The sequence below is a fragment of the Cetorhinus maximus genome, chromosome 24 (assembly GCF_964194155.1).
Source record: "Cetorhinus maximus chromosome 24, sCetMax3.hap1.1, whole genome shotgun sequence".
Classification (NCBI taxonomy): domain Eukaryota; kingdom Metazoa; phylum Chordata; class Chondrichthyes; order Lamniformes; family Cetorhinidae; genus Cetorhinus; species Cetorhinus maximus.
The window spans coordinates 15605448-15623444 of record NC_135902.1 but is presented as its reverse complement, the minus strand read 5'-3'; the positions used below and the strand labels follow the sequence as shown (position 1 = coordinate 15623444).

At 41.3% G+C, this 17997-nt stretch overlaps 1 protein-coding gene across 1 annotated transcript in view; it reads left to right on the top strand.

Annotated features, from left to right (window-relative positions):
• The window catches only part of cacna1g (calcium channel, voltage-dependent, T type, alpha 1G subunit), a 1015897-nt gene that overhangs the window by 808595 nt on the left and 189305 nt on the right, over positions 1 to 17997 (top strand). The window contains exons 13-14 of the mRNA XM_078570777.1: positions 1502 to 1657; positions 10034 to 10102. Coding sequence (XP_078426903.1) covers positions 1502 to 1657; positions 10034 to 10102 — 225 coding nt within the window. The remainder of the gene's footprint in view (positions 1 to 1501; positions 1658 to 10033; positions 10103 to 17997) is intronic.

Sequence of the window (17997 nt, the reverse complement as noted above, 5' to 3'; positions counted from 1 at the left end):
TATTGCTCTGTAGGGCTGCCAATCTCCCACAAGCAAGTAGAATCAAGTCATTTTTAAAATAATTTCTCAAGGAGAAAAACCCTGTTGGCCATGATTTTCCATCAACTGTTTGCTGCTGATTCCCTTTTCATCCATTTATAAAATATCACTGGCCCAATTAAACCCTATGCAATTCCCAGATGCATCATTCTCTAGATCAGTTAGTTCTATACAGTGAAGATTGGCAAGATCTAATCATGAGACCCTCTTGTACTTTCCTATGTAGTTGATAATGGCCCTCGTCCAGCTTTAGTAGCTACTTAGATCTAACACTGACTCCCACGATCACCTGAATCGGCAGTGCACCAGCTGGCATTCCTAACTACCATATAATCTGCACCCCTAACAGTTTTTGTTGAAAGGAATGCCAAGCGCAATGTAGAACAGTTGGAGCAGGTCTGAAACAGGAAGCTGCTAACTTGCATTGGCATCCCACTTACCCAGTCAAAAGTTAGAATTTTTCTCTGGGCAAGTGGTCATATTTGACACCAAATCCTGCCCAAGCACCTAGATACTGGTATCAGCTCCAAGGCAGGACTTAATGAAAGTCACGCTGCAACACTGGCCATAGAAACAGAACTGACTTGGGATGGTCAGGGAAGCCTAACACCAGAGAGCCTAAATGTGTCATCTGTTTATCAATGCAAAGATTAATGCAGAGCTTCATGATTCTCAGAGAGGCTACAAGGACCAGTGGAAAATTGCCAAATAAGTTTAAAAACTTTGGGGTCGATGTTGGCTGCCAACACTCCATCACCCATTTTAAACTATCAGATAGTCATGATGGATTCTATTGAGTCTTTTACTAGTCAAGAATGATCCTAATGTGTCTTTTACTCTTAAGCATTGGATTATCACTCCATTTGGAACTTGCTGCCTAAGAATGTTAATAAAGGCTGGCCAATAAGCTTTTATGAAACTACTGCAAGTCCCAAAAAGCTGACAGCACCAAAACTGCCCTGAATATAACTACAACAAGCAAAGGAAGAAATTACATTCCAAGTGCAGTGAGATAATCTTATGTTGTAGGTGTATTGAACATTTCTTCACTTGTTTGGAGTACATGAAAGCCTGAGCAGATAGAAAGGTTGCCAGGATATTTTACATTTTCTCGGAGGATCAAGGGGCAAAATAGCCCAGAAAATTTAGATTCGGGGTATGGAGTTAATGTGAGCAAATGGAGTTGAGGTACAGGTCAACTATGATCTAATTGAATGAGGGAGCAGGCTCGAAGGGCTGAATGGCCTACTCCTGTTTCTATGGTCCTAGGTTCACAAAGGCCAGTTCTCTGAATCTTAATACATTCAGATTGGTGTTGCCTTAATTTATGGAGAAATATTGATATACAGAAAATTTGGATGTCTACATACTGGGTGTATGATGAACTGGGGGCTTGTTGTGTAGTGCAATTGGAAGTTTAGCTGTGCTATTTCATAATGGAATATTTTTTTGTCTTCCACAGATATTGACTCAAGAGGATTGGAACAAGGTCCTGTACAATGGAATGGCCTCTACCTCTCCATTGGCTGCTTTATACTTCATTGCCCTCATGACATTTGGCAACTATGTACTCTTTAACTTGCTGGTTGCCATTTTGGTGGAAGGATTTCAGACTGAGGTAAAATAAGATGTGATAAATCTTTGAATGATGCATGCAAATCAGTAATGGACAATGCCATCTGGCTTAATGCTGTATGTGATTGCTAAGGGCATATCCTAATGTTCACTGGCATTCCCAGCTACCTGATAACTATGCAGCAACAAGAAAACAAAGATAATGGGGTCCTGTGTCATCCCGGACAATGACACAAGGAAGATAGGAAACCATTGAATCTAAAGGTTCCATACAGGGACCTGGGAGAGCAAGGCATTCCTAGCAGTCACCATTGAATTTATTGACATTCAATTGAAAAAAAATTAAAAGTCATTGGTAACAAATGCACTAAAATGCTCAATTAACATTCTATTAGTGCTCATGCTCAAAGCAGTTTTATGAAGTGGCTGTTAGACAGCGCATTTGTTATTTATTGACTAACACTAATTCCACTAAGACCATAAAAGTATAAGAAATTATGATTTTAATAAGTTATTTCCATGATAAGCTGTGATATACCATTATACCATGATATGCAGCCAAACACCATGATATACTGTGATATACGATGATATATTGTGAAATACTATCCCACAGTGCTGCCCTGCATTGAATTGTGGTGCTCCACATTATCCATTTGCTGTCAATAAAAAAATAATAGGTTTGCCAGTGAAAACACATTTATCCGTCAGCACATTGTTAGCAACCATGTTGCATTATGTCCTGTAATAGGCTAATCTGACATTAATTGTGGGGATCTGACAACTTAATCTGATGATGAGTTGATTATTCTGAAGTTTAACATTTGCTGTACTTTAAATATTCGTCGGAATTGACATATCATTCAAAATGCTAGGAAAAGATATCTTTACATTTAGTCGCCCCCTTCGATATGCTGCATATGATTTTGTTTCCTTGAAGCTGCTGTTTGGAGGGTGGCACAAGGCAGAGTGCACAGAGGGTCTCCTTCAATAATACTTTCAAGTGCTGCTCCCATAACATATTATGCAGACAGAGCTGAGCGACAGTTTCCAAGCAGTAAGGTTGTGATGTTGGTTGGTGCACCTTCTAATCTTCCTTTTATAGTAGCAAAGATTATGCAGCAATCCAGACGAATGCACTCTCCCTTTAAGGAGATGCGATGGCAGTTTAGACCATGGGCTGAAATTTGGATGTTTATTTCATTGTGAGTTAATGCAGTGTCACTTGTTTTCTGTATGATCGCCGATAAAATGTCTTGAAACAATTTTCTTATGAAGTTGATTTTGGATTTGTTGTCAACTGATTGTGACGTCTATTTCTAAATTCCTGTACTTTTTGTCATTGATTGATGGTTTGTCTTCATTACTGTGCCCCAAATACAGCCGTTTGGTACTGTCTAGTAAGATCATGTATTACGGGTCCACATAAAGCCTTCTCTTGGAAATTTCTAATTGTGCCAAGGGAAGCAAAGCCATGACAACTGGGAAAGTGATAAACTTAATCCACATTCTGGGCTGAGTTAGTTGATCTTTACCCTGGACTAAGGGAAGACATATTTTAGTTGACTGTTAGGATAGGGAGTTGAAGATTTGGCCAACCCTGGCCCTTGCATACTATCCAGTGAATTCCAGCGAGCAAGTAGACCCTTGGATACAGGTAAGAACCAGACTGAGTGCTACGTGTTCTTGTCTTTTGGCTCACAGACGTTGTTAATAATCACACTTTAAGCTTGGAAAGATCAGAACTCTTTATGTTTAACTTGCCATGCTTCATTTGATTATTTTCTTGAAACTGCTGTTTGGAGGGTGGCACAAGGCAGAGTGCACAGAGCGTCCCCTTCAATAATACTTTCAAGTGCTGCCTTGTACAGTAGAAGAACCAGTTTGAACTAGTTCTGTTACACACCATATCAGTCTCTAGTGCAGCCATTAAATGGGGGCTCCGGAACACTTAAACCTCCTAACTAATTAGTTCCTAGCTCTTTTATAGATATTTACCGGTAGCACAACAATATATGTGAGTGTTGGCACTACTGTGCCAGTCAATGAGTTAGAGCTGAGGTGGGACATACGGTACAGCGAACAGAGTCTATTTTATAGCAACAATCCTATTTATTCAGCAGAATCTATTTAAACAGAGCCGCTATGCACTGCAGCAAGCAGGACGTATGAAGGAAACTATTGTAGTGCGTCCTGATAAAAGGAGGGTGACCTCTAACAAAATGCAATGAGTGGGGGCTAGTTATATACTAATAATATAACACGTAAAATCAGACCAGTTACTTACAGCAGTGCTGTCTCCAGGCCTGATTGAGAGGGGCCTAAAACACTCGTCTCCATTCTGGCCAGGACTTAAGGTGCCCCAGATATGCAACTCAAAAACACTTTCGACTGTCATAGAAGGAAAGGCTGATACACACTTGGCTGTTTGAATAGATGGTTGTCTAGGCTTATGCTACTTGGTTGAGATCTCAGAAGATGTGGGATCTTACGCAGAACCTGCCACCTGAGGAGAGAAAATGATCAAAACAAACCCTTACTGTTGAACACTGGTTTCCTTAAATCTGTAAGAATGGTTCAATGATGTTGAGAGAGAGATTGGATCTAGCTTTGGTTCTGAGATTTACTGCCATGGAAGGGCTGAGCTCACGCCTCAGTAATTCTGAGCGCCATAAACAGGTTACAACTGAGCGCACAATGTTTTTTTGATGTGCAGCAAATGGTTTTTTAATGTTGATGCCTGTTAAGCAGCTGGAGGTCCCCAGGCCTTAAAAATAAAGCAATTGGTGCTGGTGTTTCTACATCTTTTTCAAAGGCAGGTCATGAATTTTCCTGATTTGGTGGCACTTTAATGAAGAATAACCAGAACAGACCCTGGTGGGTGTGGCGTCAATCTGCTACATTAGGACACATCAATTTTCAAGTATTTCTATTATCAGGCAACTGTCCACTTTTGACAGATTATTTATCTTGAATAATTAGCTTTTGGCTTCAGATTCAACCTGGGTAATTGGTTACGAATGGTTGGAAGTATCGTTATAATCAAACTATAGGTATCCAGTTCCACTCTCTCACACTAGGTCAGGGGTCTGCAAACGGCAGCTCCAGAACTGCATGCAGCTCATTAAGGAATCGTGCGGTTTCCAACCTTGACCTATTGAGCTCATTTTAATGGTAATTAAATTCCTTGTTTTGGCTTTTTTATCTTTTATTAACATTGTGCTAATGAGAAAGTTTAATTCAATTAATAACTTTTTGGTAAAAACCTTTAAAATGCTGTTGAAATGTCTCTGTCTTTTTTCGCATTATTATTGGCATTTCAGTAATACTTGCACTCTGAAGATATTGGGCATAATATTGCCGTCAGCGCGCGGGGGTGGGCCCGACACACCGACACGTAAAATGACGCGCGATGACATCGGGCGTGCGTCCCGACGTCATCGTGCATCATTACAATAATTCGTTCGGCAGGCGCACACCGGAGGCGGCTGCGCACCCGTCAAGCTGTCAATGGCCGATTAAGGCCATTAAAAAAGTAATTTAGCTTGTTAACAACACTGTCCGTCCAACCTTAAGGTTGGTGGGCAGGCAAAGAGCCCAAGCGGCCTTCACGTTTTTCAGGAAACCTCATCCATGGGTGGGATGAGGTTTCCTGAAAGTTTTATAAAATAATTAAATACATTTTCCACACTTCACAAGCATGTCCCAGCTCATGTGACACTGTCACATGAGGGGACATATTTAAATAATTTTTTACTTTATTTATTAAAAAGTTTTATTATCTACTTAATCTCCCTGAGGCAGCTCTGTGCCTCAGAGAGATCGCTGCACTCTTTCGCGCATATGCGTGAAAGAGTGTAGGCCTCAACTCTCCCTCCACCGCCCCCCCCGCCCGCACTAGTAGTGCTGAGTGCTACCAACCGCGTGTTACACTGGGCGGGTCTTAATTGGCCCGCCCACGTAAAATGGCAGCACGCAGCTGAGCGCAGGTGGCAATCGGCTCCGCACCTGCTCCCAAACAGCCCGCCCGCCATAGGAAAAATTAACCCCATTGAGTTTTTGACTAAATGTTTAAAATTGGCTCTTCTTGTTATTAAGGTTGCTGACCTCTGCCCTAGTGCCTCTGTCGGGCAGCAACCTCAGTGGGGGAGGGGTTTACGGAAGGCTGTGACATTGTCAAAAAGATAGGACATCAGCAATACTTTGCCAACCAGCTTTTTTCATATTCTCTTACTCCTACCATGGTTGGTGAGAATGCCAATTTGAAGTGATGCATTTTGGAAGGAAAAATGATGAGAGGCAGTATAAAGTAAATGGTGCGATTTTAAAGGAGGTGCAGGAACAGAGAACCATATCAACACCACTGTAACTTTTTAACAAATCTTACCTCAAAAAATGTCACCGTTCTCCTCAGGCTAAGAAAATGACCATTGCGAAACATCGAGTGGACCTGGCTTATTTCAAAATTGATGCAATTGCTGCCAGTGAAAAAAATGATCTCATAGCAGATTAACCATCTCCTGACAGTAGAAAAATAGCCCCACGCCCACCCGATCACTCAGTGAGTTAGGGTATAACCTGACCATTTTGTACATACGTGGAGTGAGCAACATGCCAGTGTTTAACTCCTTCCATGTTGACGTGGCTTTCTGTGCATTTCTCCCATTTGCCTAACCCCTAGTTCCTGGTCAGTGCAACCCTAAGGCGAGGGTTGTCCATTCGCTGTTGCTAGAGAGAGGTGTCCAGTTTCTTTCAGAGAGAAAATCTCTTGGCTTCCTTATGGCTTATCCCACTTCAGTCAAACCTGACATTCAAATTTGGCCAAAAGTTTTCACTCCATGCCTGGGCCTTTACATGGATCACTTTATGTTGGTTCCTTCCCAGACAGAGGGTGAATCTGCTAAGGCAGGGTGGGGTCGCTGCGGGTTGTAAGGTGGCATTCACCCACCATGTATAACGGGATGTCTGTTGGCTGACATGAAGCAGTTTTAAAGCCTTCTATGTTGAGAATTATGATGTAGCATGTACCGTCTTTCTAGAAGGAGCAGGTCAGAAACACTGAAAGTCAAAATAGAAAAGGAGCTACCACCAGCAACAACAAAAAAAATGTTTTAAAGATTTCATTAATCATAGGCACTGAATTCTAACCTTTAACGTAACCAACAAAACAATTTGCTTTCTATGCCACCTGTTTGTAATCGGCAAACGGGCCAAAGAAAAATAAAATTGATGTGGTCTAATTAGCAATGATAGAGCATGTTAACAGCAATGTAGAGTGGTAGATACATGGGAGTGATCATAGGTCTATAATCTGATTCAGGCATTCTGATGAGAATATATATGAGATTAATGGAGGCGGATGGCTCAGAACCTGATCTCCAGGACTGAGTAACAGCCTTGAAGTCACTCCTTAGTATCTGGTACTTTTTTCATAACATGTATTGTTTTAATCCTACCAGAGACATTTAATGTTGCTTCCAACGTGATGAATTGGTGGAGGGCTAATCAATGCACAGTGTCATTGATGTGAAATGTTGTCCATTCAGGGAATCCCTGGGTTCTGAAGTCATAGCTGTAGCTTTACTCAAAATATGCTCTGGAGTTGACTAGTATTTCCAGAACATATTACACAAAGCATAATCAATGTTTTCTCTTGGCAAGAACCATTTTATTCTACACCTGAAGTCTTCCCCTCCCAACACATAATACTGCTCATTGGTGATCACTGTATATTTGGTAGCAGCCCTTGAAATACCTGTGACCACAGTTACTGGTTACCATTAATGACAATGTAAAGGAGTTTGCCAGAAGACAAATCTCATAAGGCTGCTTGCTTTTTGGTGATAAGAGAGGGTCTAGTTGATTGACTTTGCCTGAATGTAAGTCACCAATGACAGTCACTATTTCATTTGCATTGGGATGGAGCAACCAACAAAACAGAGCTGTAATAATCTTCCACTATTACAGATTCATACCTGTACCTCTGCAAAGTTAAATTGTACTTATATGATCAAAGTTGTCAAACATTGACTTGGGGACATGTTCAACTGTCCCGAAAAACACAATATCACGCAAATATTTATTCAAGTCTACAGTAAGATGGTTCTTAATAGATTGCTGGGAAAATCTGTGTATCTGAAGTGAATGTTACAGTGTACTTTTGGGTCATTCACCTTATCCAAGCCATTTCCATTTTCCATCGAAAGTTCTTCACTTGAGCAAATTGACAGTTATGCTATATTTATTTCTCCAGACCGCCAGTGATTTACAGTACAGAAATACTTTTTGTTATTTTTAGTGCATGGCTTTGCTAACGATGGTAGTTGCTAGGTAGAAGCAATAGTCTGAAAGTGAGACAGGTCTGTAAAACTTGCTTTGGCTGCTGCATGACGTTTGGGGGAGAATCCTTTGCATGATGGGTGCACGGACCTTGAATGGAATACAGTTGTCTTCTCATCTTTATCCTGTTTCCAGCCTCAGATGCTGTTGTTTCTGCTCAAGCGTTTGGTACTTGTTGGTGGCTTTTCTGCTTTGACAGTAGGTGCCATGTGATAGTGTGTGAAGTGACTGGCTGTTTGTGTGCTGTCACAGAGTAAATTAAGTCACTTGACTTATACACTGTGTGAGGTGCTTTGGATGTCCGCTAGAAAGTTAATCAGTTACTGTTGACAGTGTTACCCTTGGGCATAAGTGTCAACTTGTCAGAAGTGTCCCATGTTGTCTTATACCACTGGTGAAGAAAAGCCATTTGTTTTGATTCTGTCATCCCATGCACTACTTCATACGTGTACCCTCCCCATCTCTTTTCAAAAGATATTTTTCCACGCTACCACTGCTACCTCCATACCACACCTCCTTTTGCTTTGTCGCTCATAACTCCCCAAGCTTTGTTCCTTGTTACAGTAAAGGTGCTGCATAAATGCAAGTTGTTGTTGCTATTATTGGCAGCACCTTTCTGTAATAGATCCTTTCCTCTCTCCCTTCTCACTCCCCCTCTCTTTCTCTCTTTCCTACAACACCATTTTCATTCAGTTTTTCTTGCTGTAAGATTTCAAAATGCAATTGCAACATAATGATTTACCTCCAGACAGCAGACATCTCCAGCTCTCTCCTGACGGTATCATTGTTCACAGCCTTTCTAGTAGTATGACTATTAAACCCTAGCTCAGAAATATATATGTATTTGATGCTAAAATATGAGTTATTAACATTCACTGATATTCAGGAGTGTCTTATATTCCTCCCACACTTTAATTAGGTTATCCATTTCCCCAAATCTCCAGAATAAATCCTTATAGGTGCTTATGATACATTAGAGGAGCAGTGTAACAGCATGCCACATTGCATTATAGAAACATCTGAATTCCTTTTTTAGATACAGTGGAGCCCTCTAAGGATAATTTTCATATTGGCAATAAATATTGATGTAACTAGTAGTTTTTTTTTAACAGAGATGTTTTCTGCAGACAGGAAAATTCTCCTACCTTCAATTGGAGGATGTCCCTTGAAACACTTTTCAGAAATTAATTCACTTACCAAAGTCCTCGTCTAAAACTTTGTTTCTTGAATTTTGCACCTGTTAAGTTGAGTAATAATTATACTTGACACATGGAACATTTCAGTCACCTCTAGTCGACAGTTAGATATAGAGTTCTTACCCTACTCTGTCCTGACAATGTGCTCTTACTACAACAGCACAATATTTTTCTATCTCTTGCACTGACCGTGCTATGACCTCTCTGAATGAGATTGGTGTCATTTAAAGCCAAATTAATGCCATTTTGTTCTGTGGACTCATTCCCACTGGGAATTAGGTTGAGATTGCATTTTACTTCCAGATAAGCAGTGTCAATGTTCACTATTAAGTAAATTCCAGAGATAACTAAACTATATCAATGCTACAGCAAGTTATGGACCCTTGGTGGCATTACCGTATCTCTTAAAAAATATAATGGCTCCAAGAACAAATTTAGAAAGGGAGAGGGAAGATTTTATTTTGTTTGAAATATTTCACATTGGCTTTGATTTCAAATTAATTTCAGAAGTCTATATCAATCTGGCTTGGAAATCCATGTACAAGGTGGCCAAAACAAATCATTGTCATTTGTTCTTGAAAGAAACCAAATATTCAAATTGTTGTTTATTAGTTCAAATTTCTGGCACTAATAAGATATAAAATCTTATCTGGTTTCAAGTATGGTATGTCCTGTATTGGGAGAGATATTGGTTACCACAACATTATTGTGTAATGCAAACTGCTCCTAACCACAGTGCAAATATTTGACAAAAAATTTATTGGTTTTTTTGAACCTATTTTTCTTCTTCAATTAACTATGTTTTTTTTTCAAAGTGTCTGAAATATTTAAGTTGAACTTATTTCAGTCACCTCAGTGTCAACACCGTGTTTGTTTCACTTCAGGAGGTCCAGAAGAGGGAGGACGCGAGTGGGCAGTTAAGCTGTATTCAGCTGCCTGTCGACTCGTCTGGGGTACGTAACTGTTCACCATGAATTACACACCTGAGACATTTCTAAAGTAAAGCAGCAGAGACGGGGGGTTGGGGAAGCAAAGTTTGGCAATCTTGTGGCCTGCTTTCCTAGGAAGGAATTGTGTTTGTCCGCTTATTGATTTTTTTTTCTCACGTTGGTTCCCTTAATAGATTTGAGTGAACACTTAGTCATTTTGTCTGGCTGTGAAGCCAGTCGAGGATTGACTTTTCTCTCTTGATTGAAGATGTTTGCAGGGTTCCTTTCAGAGATTTTTTTTTTTTTGGACAGACTGAAAGGACCAATGCCAAAGAAATATTTTTCATGAGATTGAATGATCATATGTCTCAATTTGAATTGAATGTGCAACCAAAATATATTTATCAACAGATCAGTATCAATGACACAAAAATGTTATGCTCTCTGTTTTTTTTGAAGTGGTGTTTCAGTACTCACTGTGTTGGCCACCTCAAGGGCAAAATCCATTAGAAATGTTTACTCTGCTGTTTTGTTCCCTATAGCACACAAAATAGAGAGAAGGATAGCAGGATTTTATGGGTTGAATTATAAGGACCAGTTGTATAAACTTGGCTTGTGTTCCTTTGAGTATGGATGGGGTGATCTAATCGAGGTGTTTAACAAACTCAATAATCTAGATGCAGGTTGGTAGGGAATCGAGAACAAAGGCACATAATCTTAAAATTAGAGCGAGGTCATTCAGGAGTGGAATCAGGAATAAACATTTTCAGAGGAAAGACAGTAGCAATATGGAATTCTTTCCCTTAAAAAGGCTGTGAGTACTGGGACATTTGGAGCTTCCAAGGCTGAGATTGATAAATGATAGTAGGGTATGGGTGTCAAGGGACAGGGAGCTCAGGCAGGTAAATGAAATTGAGGCACAGATCAGCCATGATCTAATTGAATGGCAGAGCAGGCTCAAGAGGCTGAATGGCCTATTCCTTTTCCTATGTTTCTATAAAGAAGTTGCTCCTATGATACTTGTAATTCCTTGTAGATATATTTGATGACGTAGTACAAGGTTGAGTGCAACCACAGCTACAGTGCCTCAAAACCAGCCACCTTGGGACTGACTCTGTGTCAGGTTTTGGTTCTTGCCAGTTTTCAGGTGGGCGCGCCAGGATTCAGGCTGGATTGGGTCGAGCGGTTCAGGCCCGGTCAAGTCGGGCGGATCGGGCCAAGCCAATTTAGGTGGGGGTGGGGGGGGAGGTCAAGGGTGGCTCGTACCACTCGGAGTGCGGGAAAAGACCATTGCGCAGAGTTGATAACTAGTCCAGCATGCCACCCTCGCCAGTGCACCACCTGGCCAAAGAAGCCAGTAACTTGTTTACTCATTTAATAAGAATTAAAGTTCATGCATGGCAACTTATAAAAATGCCTGGCTTTCAGATAGCCAGATTTGAGACACTGCACCTGTAGAAGAGAGAGTATAGAAAGATAAATTGTACCAGGGTATTAAGTGGCAGGTACTAGATTTGCTGCAGTCTGAAAAAACACTTCACCAGCCCTGGTTCAGAATTGGACGTGAAGTAAAGTGCCCTCTGCTCTGCCCCGATAACATGTCTTACTACATCAGTGGAAGAGGGAGATGATGGCATAGTGTTAATATCACTGGACTAGTAATCCAGAGGCCCAGGTTAATGCTGTAGGAACACGGGTTCAAATTCCACCTTGGCAGCTGGTAGAATTTAAATTCAATTAATAAAAAAACCTTGAAATATAAAGCTAGTCTCAGTAATGGTGACCATGGAATTATCGTGGTTTGTCATAAAAACCCATCTGGTTCAAGAATGTCCTTTAGGGAAGGAAATCTGCTGTCTTTATCTGGTCTGGCCTACATGTGACTCCACACCCACAGCAATGTGGTTGAATTTTAACTGCCCTCTGAAATCGCCAAGCAAGCTGCTCAATTCAAGGGCAATTAAGGATGGGTAACAAATGCTCGCCTTGCCAGTGACATCCACATCCCATGAAAGAATAAATTTATTTTTAAATCCATTTCTCGCACTAGCCATTCTCTGGCCTCTCTGAGTGAGATTGTTTCAACTGACACATGTTTAATGCTGTGGACCCATTTCCACCTCGATTTGATTATGCTTGCGCACACTGATTTCACAAAGTCAGCTCTCCTTTTGAACTTTAGTACAGAAGAGAACACAATTCAAGTTATCAACAAAGTCTAAGAAAGAGGTCTTCATGTGAGGAGGATTATGTTGAGTTTTTTTGCTTGTATGCTGTGTATGGATTTTGGACTGATACAAGATATCAAAGTGCAGGTGCAGTATCTCTTGTATTACTGTATAAAGATGGAACTATGACTTGACAGTAACAACTCCTGTGGCATTGAATTGGCCATCATTTTGTAGAGGACTCACATCTCTTTGATGTTAGAGAGAGTGGATCTTGGACTGAGATTGGTCCACTCCCCCAGATAGTACACTGTATGACTTTGGATTACATTGAAGCCTAGTTACCCTTCAGACTGCCAGACAAGCAATAGTATATTCCACCACTTGCCAGAGGTAGGCTTCATGGAACATTGCTGACCATGATGAGTCACATTCCTGCCTTTATTCCAGGTTATACAGCCTTCTGTGGTCTTGATGGCAGGTTGATGGGATATAGAACCAAGCTAAGGAGTTGAACAGTTCATATATATCTACCCTTTAAAATCATGGAAAGGGTTTGATAGGCTAGACGCAAAGAAGATATTTCCATTTGCAGGAGAGTCCAAAACAAGAGGTTGTAAGTATTAGACAGTCACTTATACAGTCATCTGGTAGTGCAGAACTTAAGTATTGCTGAAAAAAGACATTTTGTTGAAGCTTTTCATCTTGCACTCATCAGGACAATCGCAAGAATACCAATGTCAAGGGAAGCAACAACCTTATACTGTATGAGAAGAGAGTGCTGATTGGTTGGCAAGTAGACTATGATTGGTAGAAGCATTGCCATGGAGAATCCACCAGCATGTCCCTTTCGCTGTTCGCAACAGCCAAGGTACAGACCGTACCCAACCAGCCTGTACTTGCAAAACTCAAGACATAGTGTCCAACATTAGATGTGATTCCGCGATTGGACAACATTTGCTAAATAATCCTCAGTGTGCAAAAAATTACATTGACAACCAATGTAAGATTGTCAGTCAGGCTCAAAGTTTGGGGTATTTGCATGCACTGGAAGCTACATATGTTAATACACAGGGCCCTGTTCTTTGTAGACGCAAGAACAGGTACACACATTGCGCCTCTTTCAGCTAAACAAAATAAGTGCCATTCGCTGGTTCATTCCTCAGGGCAATGCCTTGACCAATCAGAGTCAAGCTGCCTGGCTTAAATTTCAAACAATGCTTGGCAGTTAACTGTCAGCCACTATTAATTATTGCATTCTCCATAGCAATGCCTCCAGCAGTCAGAGTCCACTGGCCAACCAATCAGCACTCTCTTCTCATACAGGATAAAGTTGGTGCTTTCCCTGACATTGGTATTCTTGTGATTGTCCTGATGAGTGCAAGACAAAAAGCTTCTACAAAATGTTTTTTTTTCAGCAATACGCAAGTCACTAATATACGCAGTAAGGTATTCAGGAGAAGCTTCTTTACCCAGTGAGTGGTGAGAATGTAGAACTCGCTGCCACAAGAAGTTTGTTGAGATGAATAGCATAGGTACATTTCAGGGCAAGCTCTTTTTCCTTCTTGCTCGCCCTTCGAGGTGAAGACAACCATGCTCATCATCTGAGGTGTTTGGTAGAGTTCCGATGGTGATTCCTAAGGCCGATCTACGCCTGGAAGGTTCTGCTGCAAATAGGACAGGATCAGCAGACGATTGAGTTTTGGACGATCTGCTGGATTGGGATTTCCTCTGATCACATTTTCTCCCTGCCCCTGACATCGGCTTGTGTTCAAAGGAGGCCGCATCGTTCTTTATTTGGTTGTGTCAGATGTAGCAATCCTGGGCGAGCTTCTCCCAGGACTCCAAGTCGATGTCAAAACTCCTAAATGAATCCTTCAGAGTGTCCTTGTAGCACCTCTTTTGACCACCATGAGCACACACCGCAGACTCAAGCTCGCAATAGATGATTCACTTTGGTAGGCGAGTGTCAGGCATTCTAGCTACATGACCAGCCCAACTCAGTTGTAGTTGTCTCAATATGGTGTGGATGTTTGGCATGCTAGCTCGGGTGAGTACCTCAGTGTCTGGTATCTTGCCCTGCCGCCATCAGAAGCTGCTGCTCAAGCGAAAATGAAAGGGGAAATTAGATAAGTACAGGAGGGAGGAAAGAATAGAAGGATCTGATGGTGGGATTAGATGAAATAGGGTGAGCTGAGGCTAGGGTGGAGTATAAGCACTGGATAAACGAGTTGGGGAGAAGCCTGTTCCTTTGCTGCAAATTCTATTTAATATAAAGTGACAACATTGTAACCAATTATTCTAAAAAGGCGGGTGACAATTAATCTCAGTGTCAAAAGTAATATCTTGTTCTTGCACCTTCTGTCACCTTCTGTCCATCTCTGCCTGATTCAGTTAGCTCTTGTCTCTAAGTTAAGGAATTAGAGATGGTTTTCTCAAAAAGGTTAATGTCCCTTGAATGGCAATGGTCATGTTATTAATGACAATGAGGACAGAGTTCAGCTGGGTCCAATTACCTAATGATCCTTATGCAACCTTCCTGATAGAACAGCAAATGGCCGCGTGTCCATGTCTAAGGTTGCATCCTCTGGAGAAGTGATGCATCTAGTTCAGCAGATCACCAGATGCTGACAAGCTTAACACTGAGGCTGTGATACCATATTTTTTTTAAAGTTCAAGGAATGTTGAAGGCTAATGTTTTGACTTTACATTGGACTCCAAAAGAAAAAAAAAGTCCTTCTGTTCCGTCAGATTGTAAGTATCTAATGTCAATTTGTTTGCTGTGGCACCAGACTGGTGACTGAGAACAGATTGTTATGATTGAAAGTTTGATACACAGAATGGTTCCCATGAAAGTTGGCACTATTGGCAGATGAGATATTGGTCTGTATTTACCAAGATCTGATTTCCATCTCTTTTAGTGTGAAAAGCGTGACATTTGCTGAGTTCCACACAGATGAGACAATTTTGCTTGACAGGTACATTGGAATAAATGCACTAGGAGTGTCTCCGGAGTTGCCCAGCATCTATCCTTGGCCCCACTGCCTTCCTTGTCTACATGTTGTCTCTTCATGATACCATCCACAGGCATGTGGTGAGCCTTCAATATGTTTGTTGACAACATGCTGCTCCACCTATCCCGAACCCACTGTGTTGTCAGACTGCTTGCCCTATTTCCAGTCATGGATGAATCCACGATTTCATCCAGTTAAACAAAGGAAGACTGAAGTCCCCACCATAAATTCAGTACCTTCACCATTTATTACAGCCCCTTCCCCAGCCATTGTCTCAGGCAGAACCAGAATATACGCTTTCAACACACTTTTCAACCATAAGCTGAACTGCTGACCCCATATAGACCCATCACAAAGATTATTTCCACCTCTGTAACAATGCCTATCTGTGCCCCTGCCTCAGTCGGTCTGCTGCCAAAAATCTCAGCCATGCTTTTGTTACTTACAAGCTCGACTACTCCAGTGATCTCTTAAGCCCTCTTCCATCTTCCATCCTCTATAAACTGCAGCTTAACTAAAAGCCTGATGCCCATATCCTATCTCACAACAAATTAGACTCATACATCATCCTTGTCCTTGTCAACCCAAACAGGCTGCCAGTTCCCCAACCCCTCAGATATAAAATTCTCTGCATTATGTTTGATCCCTTCATGTCCTTTCCCTCCTGATCTCTGTAACCTCATCCACCCCTATAAGCCTCCCTAGAACCCTATGTTCTTCTGACTCTGGACTGTTGTACATTACCCTCTCCCTTTGCTCACCATTGGCAGCCACCTCAGCCTCATGTTCAGGAATTCCCTCCCTACAACCTTCTCCATCTTCTGGTTCTCCTTTAAGACCCGCCTTAAAGCCCACCACTTTGGCCAAGCTTTTATTCACTCCTCCTAATGTTGCCTTCTTGGGTTTGGCCCCCATTTTTATCTGATTACACCTCTGTTAAGAGCTTTGGGGCATTTTTCTATAATAAAGTACTCTATAAATTCACAATATTAATGATTTATTCAAAGTAATAAGGCATAGAGATATTAATTTGATTTTGGAATGCAGAACAATGGTGCATATGCAGATACTGAAACCAGGTAGTTTTGGGCAATAAGTGCTAGCCTTGCCAGTGATGTTCACATCCCAAGAACATATTTTTAAAAAAGACATTAAAAAGCATTAGATAAAAACAAAAAGCTAAAAGCTACTGCGGATGCTGGAAATCCAAAAAAAAACAGAATTACCTGGAAAAACTCAGCAGGTCTGGCAGCATCGGTGGAGAAGAAATCAGTTAACGTTTCGAGTCTTCATGACCCTTCGGCAGAACTGAGTATAGTTAGGAGAAAGGTGAAATATAAGCTGGTCTAAGGTGGGGGGGCGGGGGGAGAGAGCCTCTCTCCCCCCGCCCCCCCACCTTAGACCAGCTTATATTTCACCTTTCTCCTAACTATGCTTCAGTTCTGCCGAAGGGTCATGAAGACTCGAAACGTTAACTGATTTCTTCTCCACCGATGCTGCCAGACCTGCTGAGTTTTTCCAGGTAATTCTGTTTTTTTTTAAAAAGCATTATTTCTCTGAAGGTCATCAGTTTTTAGAATAGTTTACCAAGGCAGCTTCTGGGGGTAATCCTAAGTTCAAAATCAAAATGGACAAGACATCATCAGTTTTCCTGGATTACTTGGACCAACAGTCTTTTCTGGCAGGAAAAAGAGAAAGTGCTGGAAAAACTCAGCAGCTCTGGCATGTGGAGAGAGAAAAACAGAGTTAATGTTTGCAGTAGGACTCATCTTTGAAACATGTACAATGGAGAGTCTTTTCTGGCCTTCAGCTTTTCTACATTTCAAATCTTTTAAACTCGATGCTTCCCTTCCTTGACCCACCACCTGCACCCCCCACCGCAACCCCCTGATCACGTCAAACATATCTTGACCCCTCCACTGCCTCGACGTTGTCAGACTGCTTGTCCAATATTCAATCACAGAGGAGCTGCAACATGACTGGTTATGTTGCTCCAGCTCAGTGTCACCTTTGGCATCTGATCTCGAAGTTCAAGTGACACTCCAGGGAGTATGAAGTCCGGCACTGGCAATCGTTTTGGAAGTATTCCATTCGTCCTTCCAGCACATTTATGAATTGAAAAGATTGAAGTTGATTTTAGACTTTTATCCCTGATGAGCTGATTTCTGAACCTAGCGTTCTGTCAGAGATGGGCTTCCCCTGCAGTTACCACTTCTTTCTCATTTAGGATAATATTTCTAATTTTTAATAAATACCGCATGACTCAATGTCATAACTTAATTAGTCTGTGTCCAGAGGAAGTGTGGATCTGTTTTCTAATGGATCCCAATCTCCTTTGAAACTTCTGTTTCATCATGCAATCAGACCTTGTAATCAGCCTTCCTTTCAAGCTAGCCGTGTGAAGATAGACATCACAGTCACAGCTGAAACACATGCTGAGAAACATTCTTACTTTATTCCAAAGTGTTAATAGATACATTTTGGCTGCACGGTATGTCCTCCGCTCCTGCTGATGTACCTAAGAGAGAACAGAGGACAACTGAGAGAAAGAATTACCTTTTTTATATTGCCACAAACTGCCCGTGCTTTTTTTACAACGGGCAATGAAACTAAACTGACATTTGAAAGCAGTGAGTGTGCAGATGACAAATCAGAGGGTAATGCAGGAAGTTCCAAACTATGCAACACTGATGGAAAAAAATGGTATCAAGAGAAAATGTAGGATTGTACTAAACAT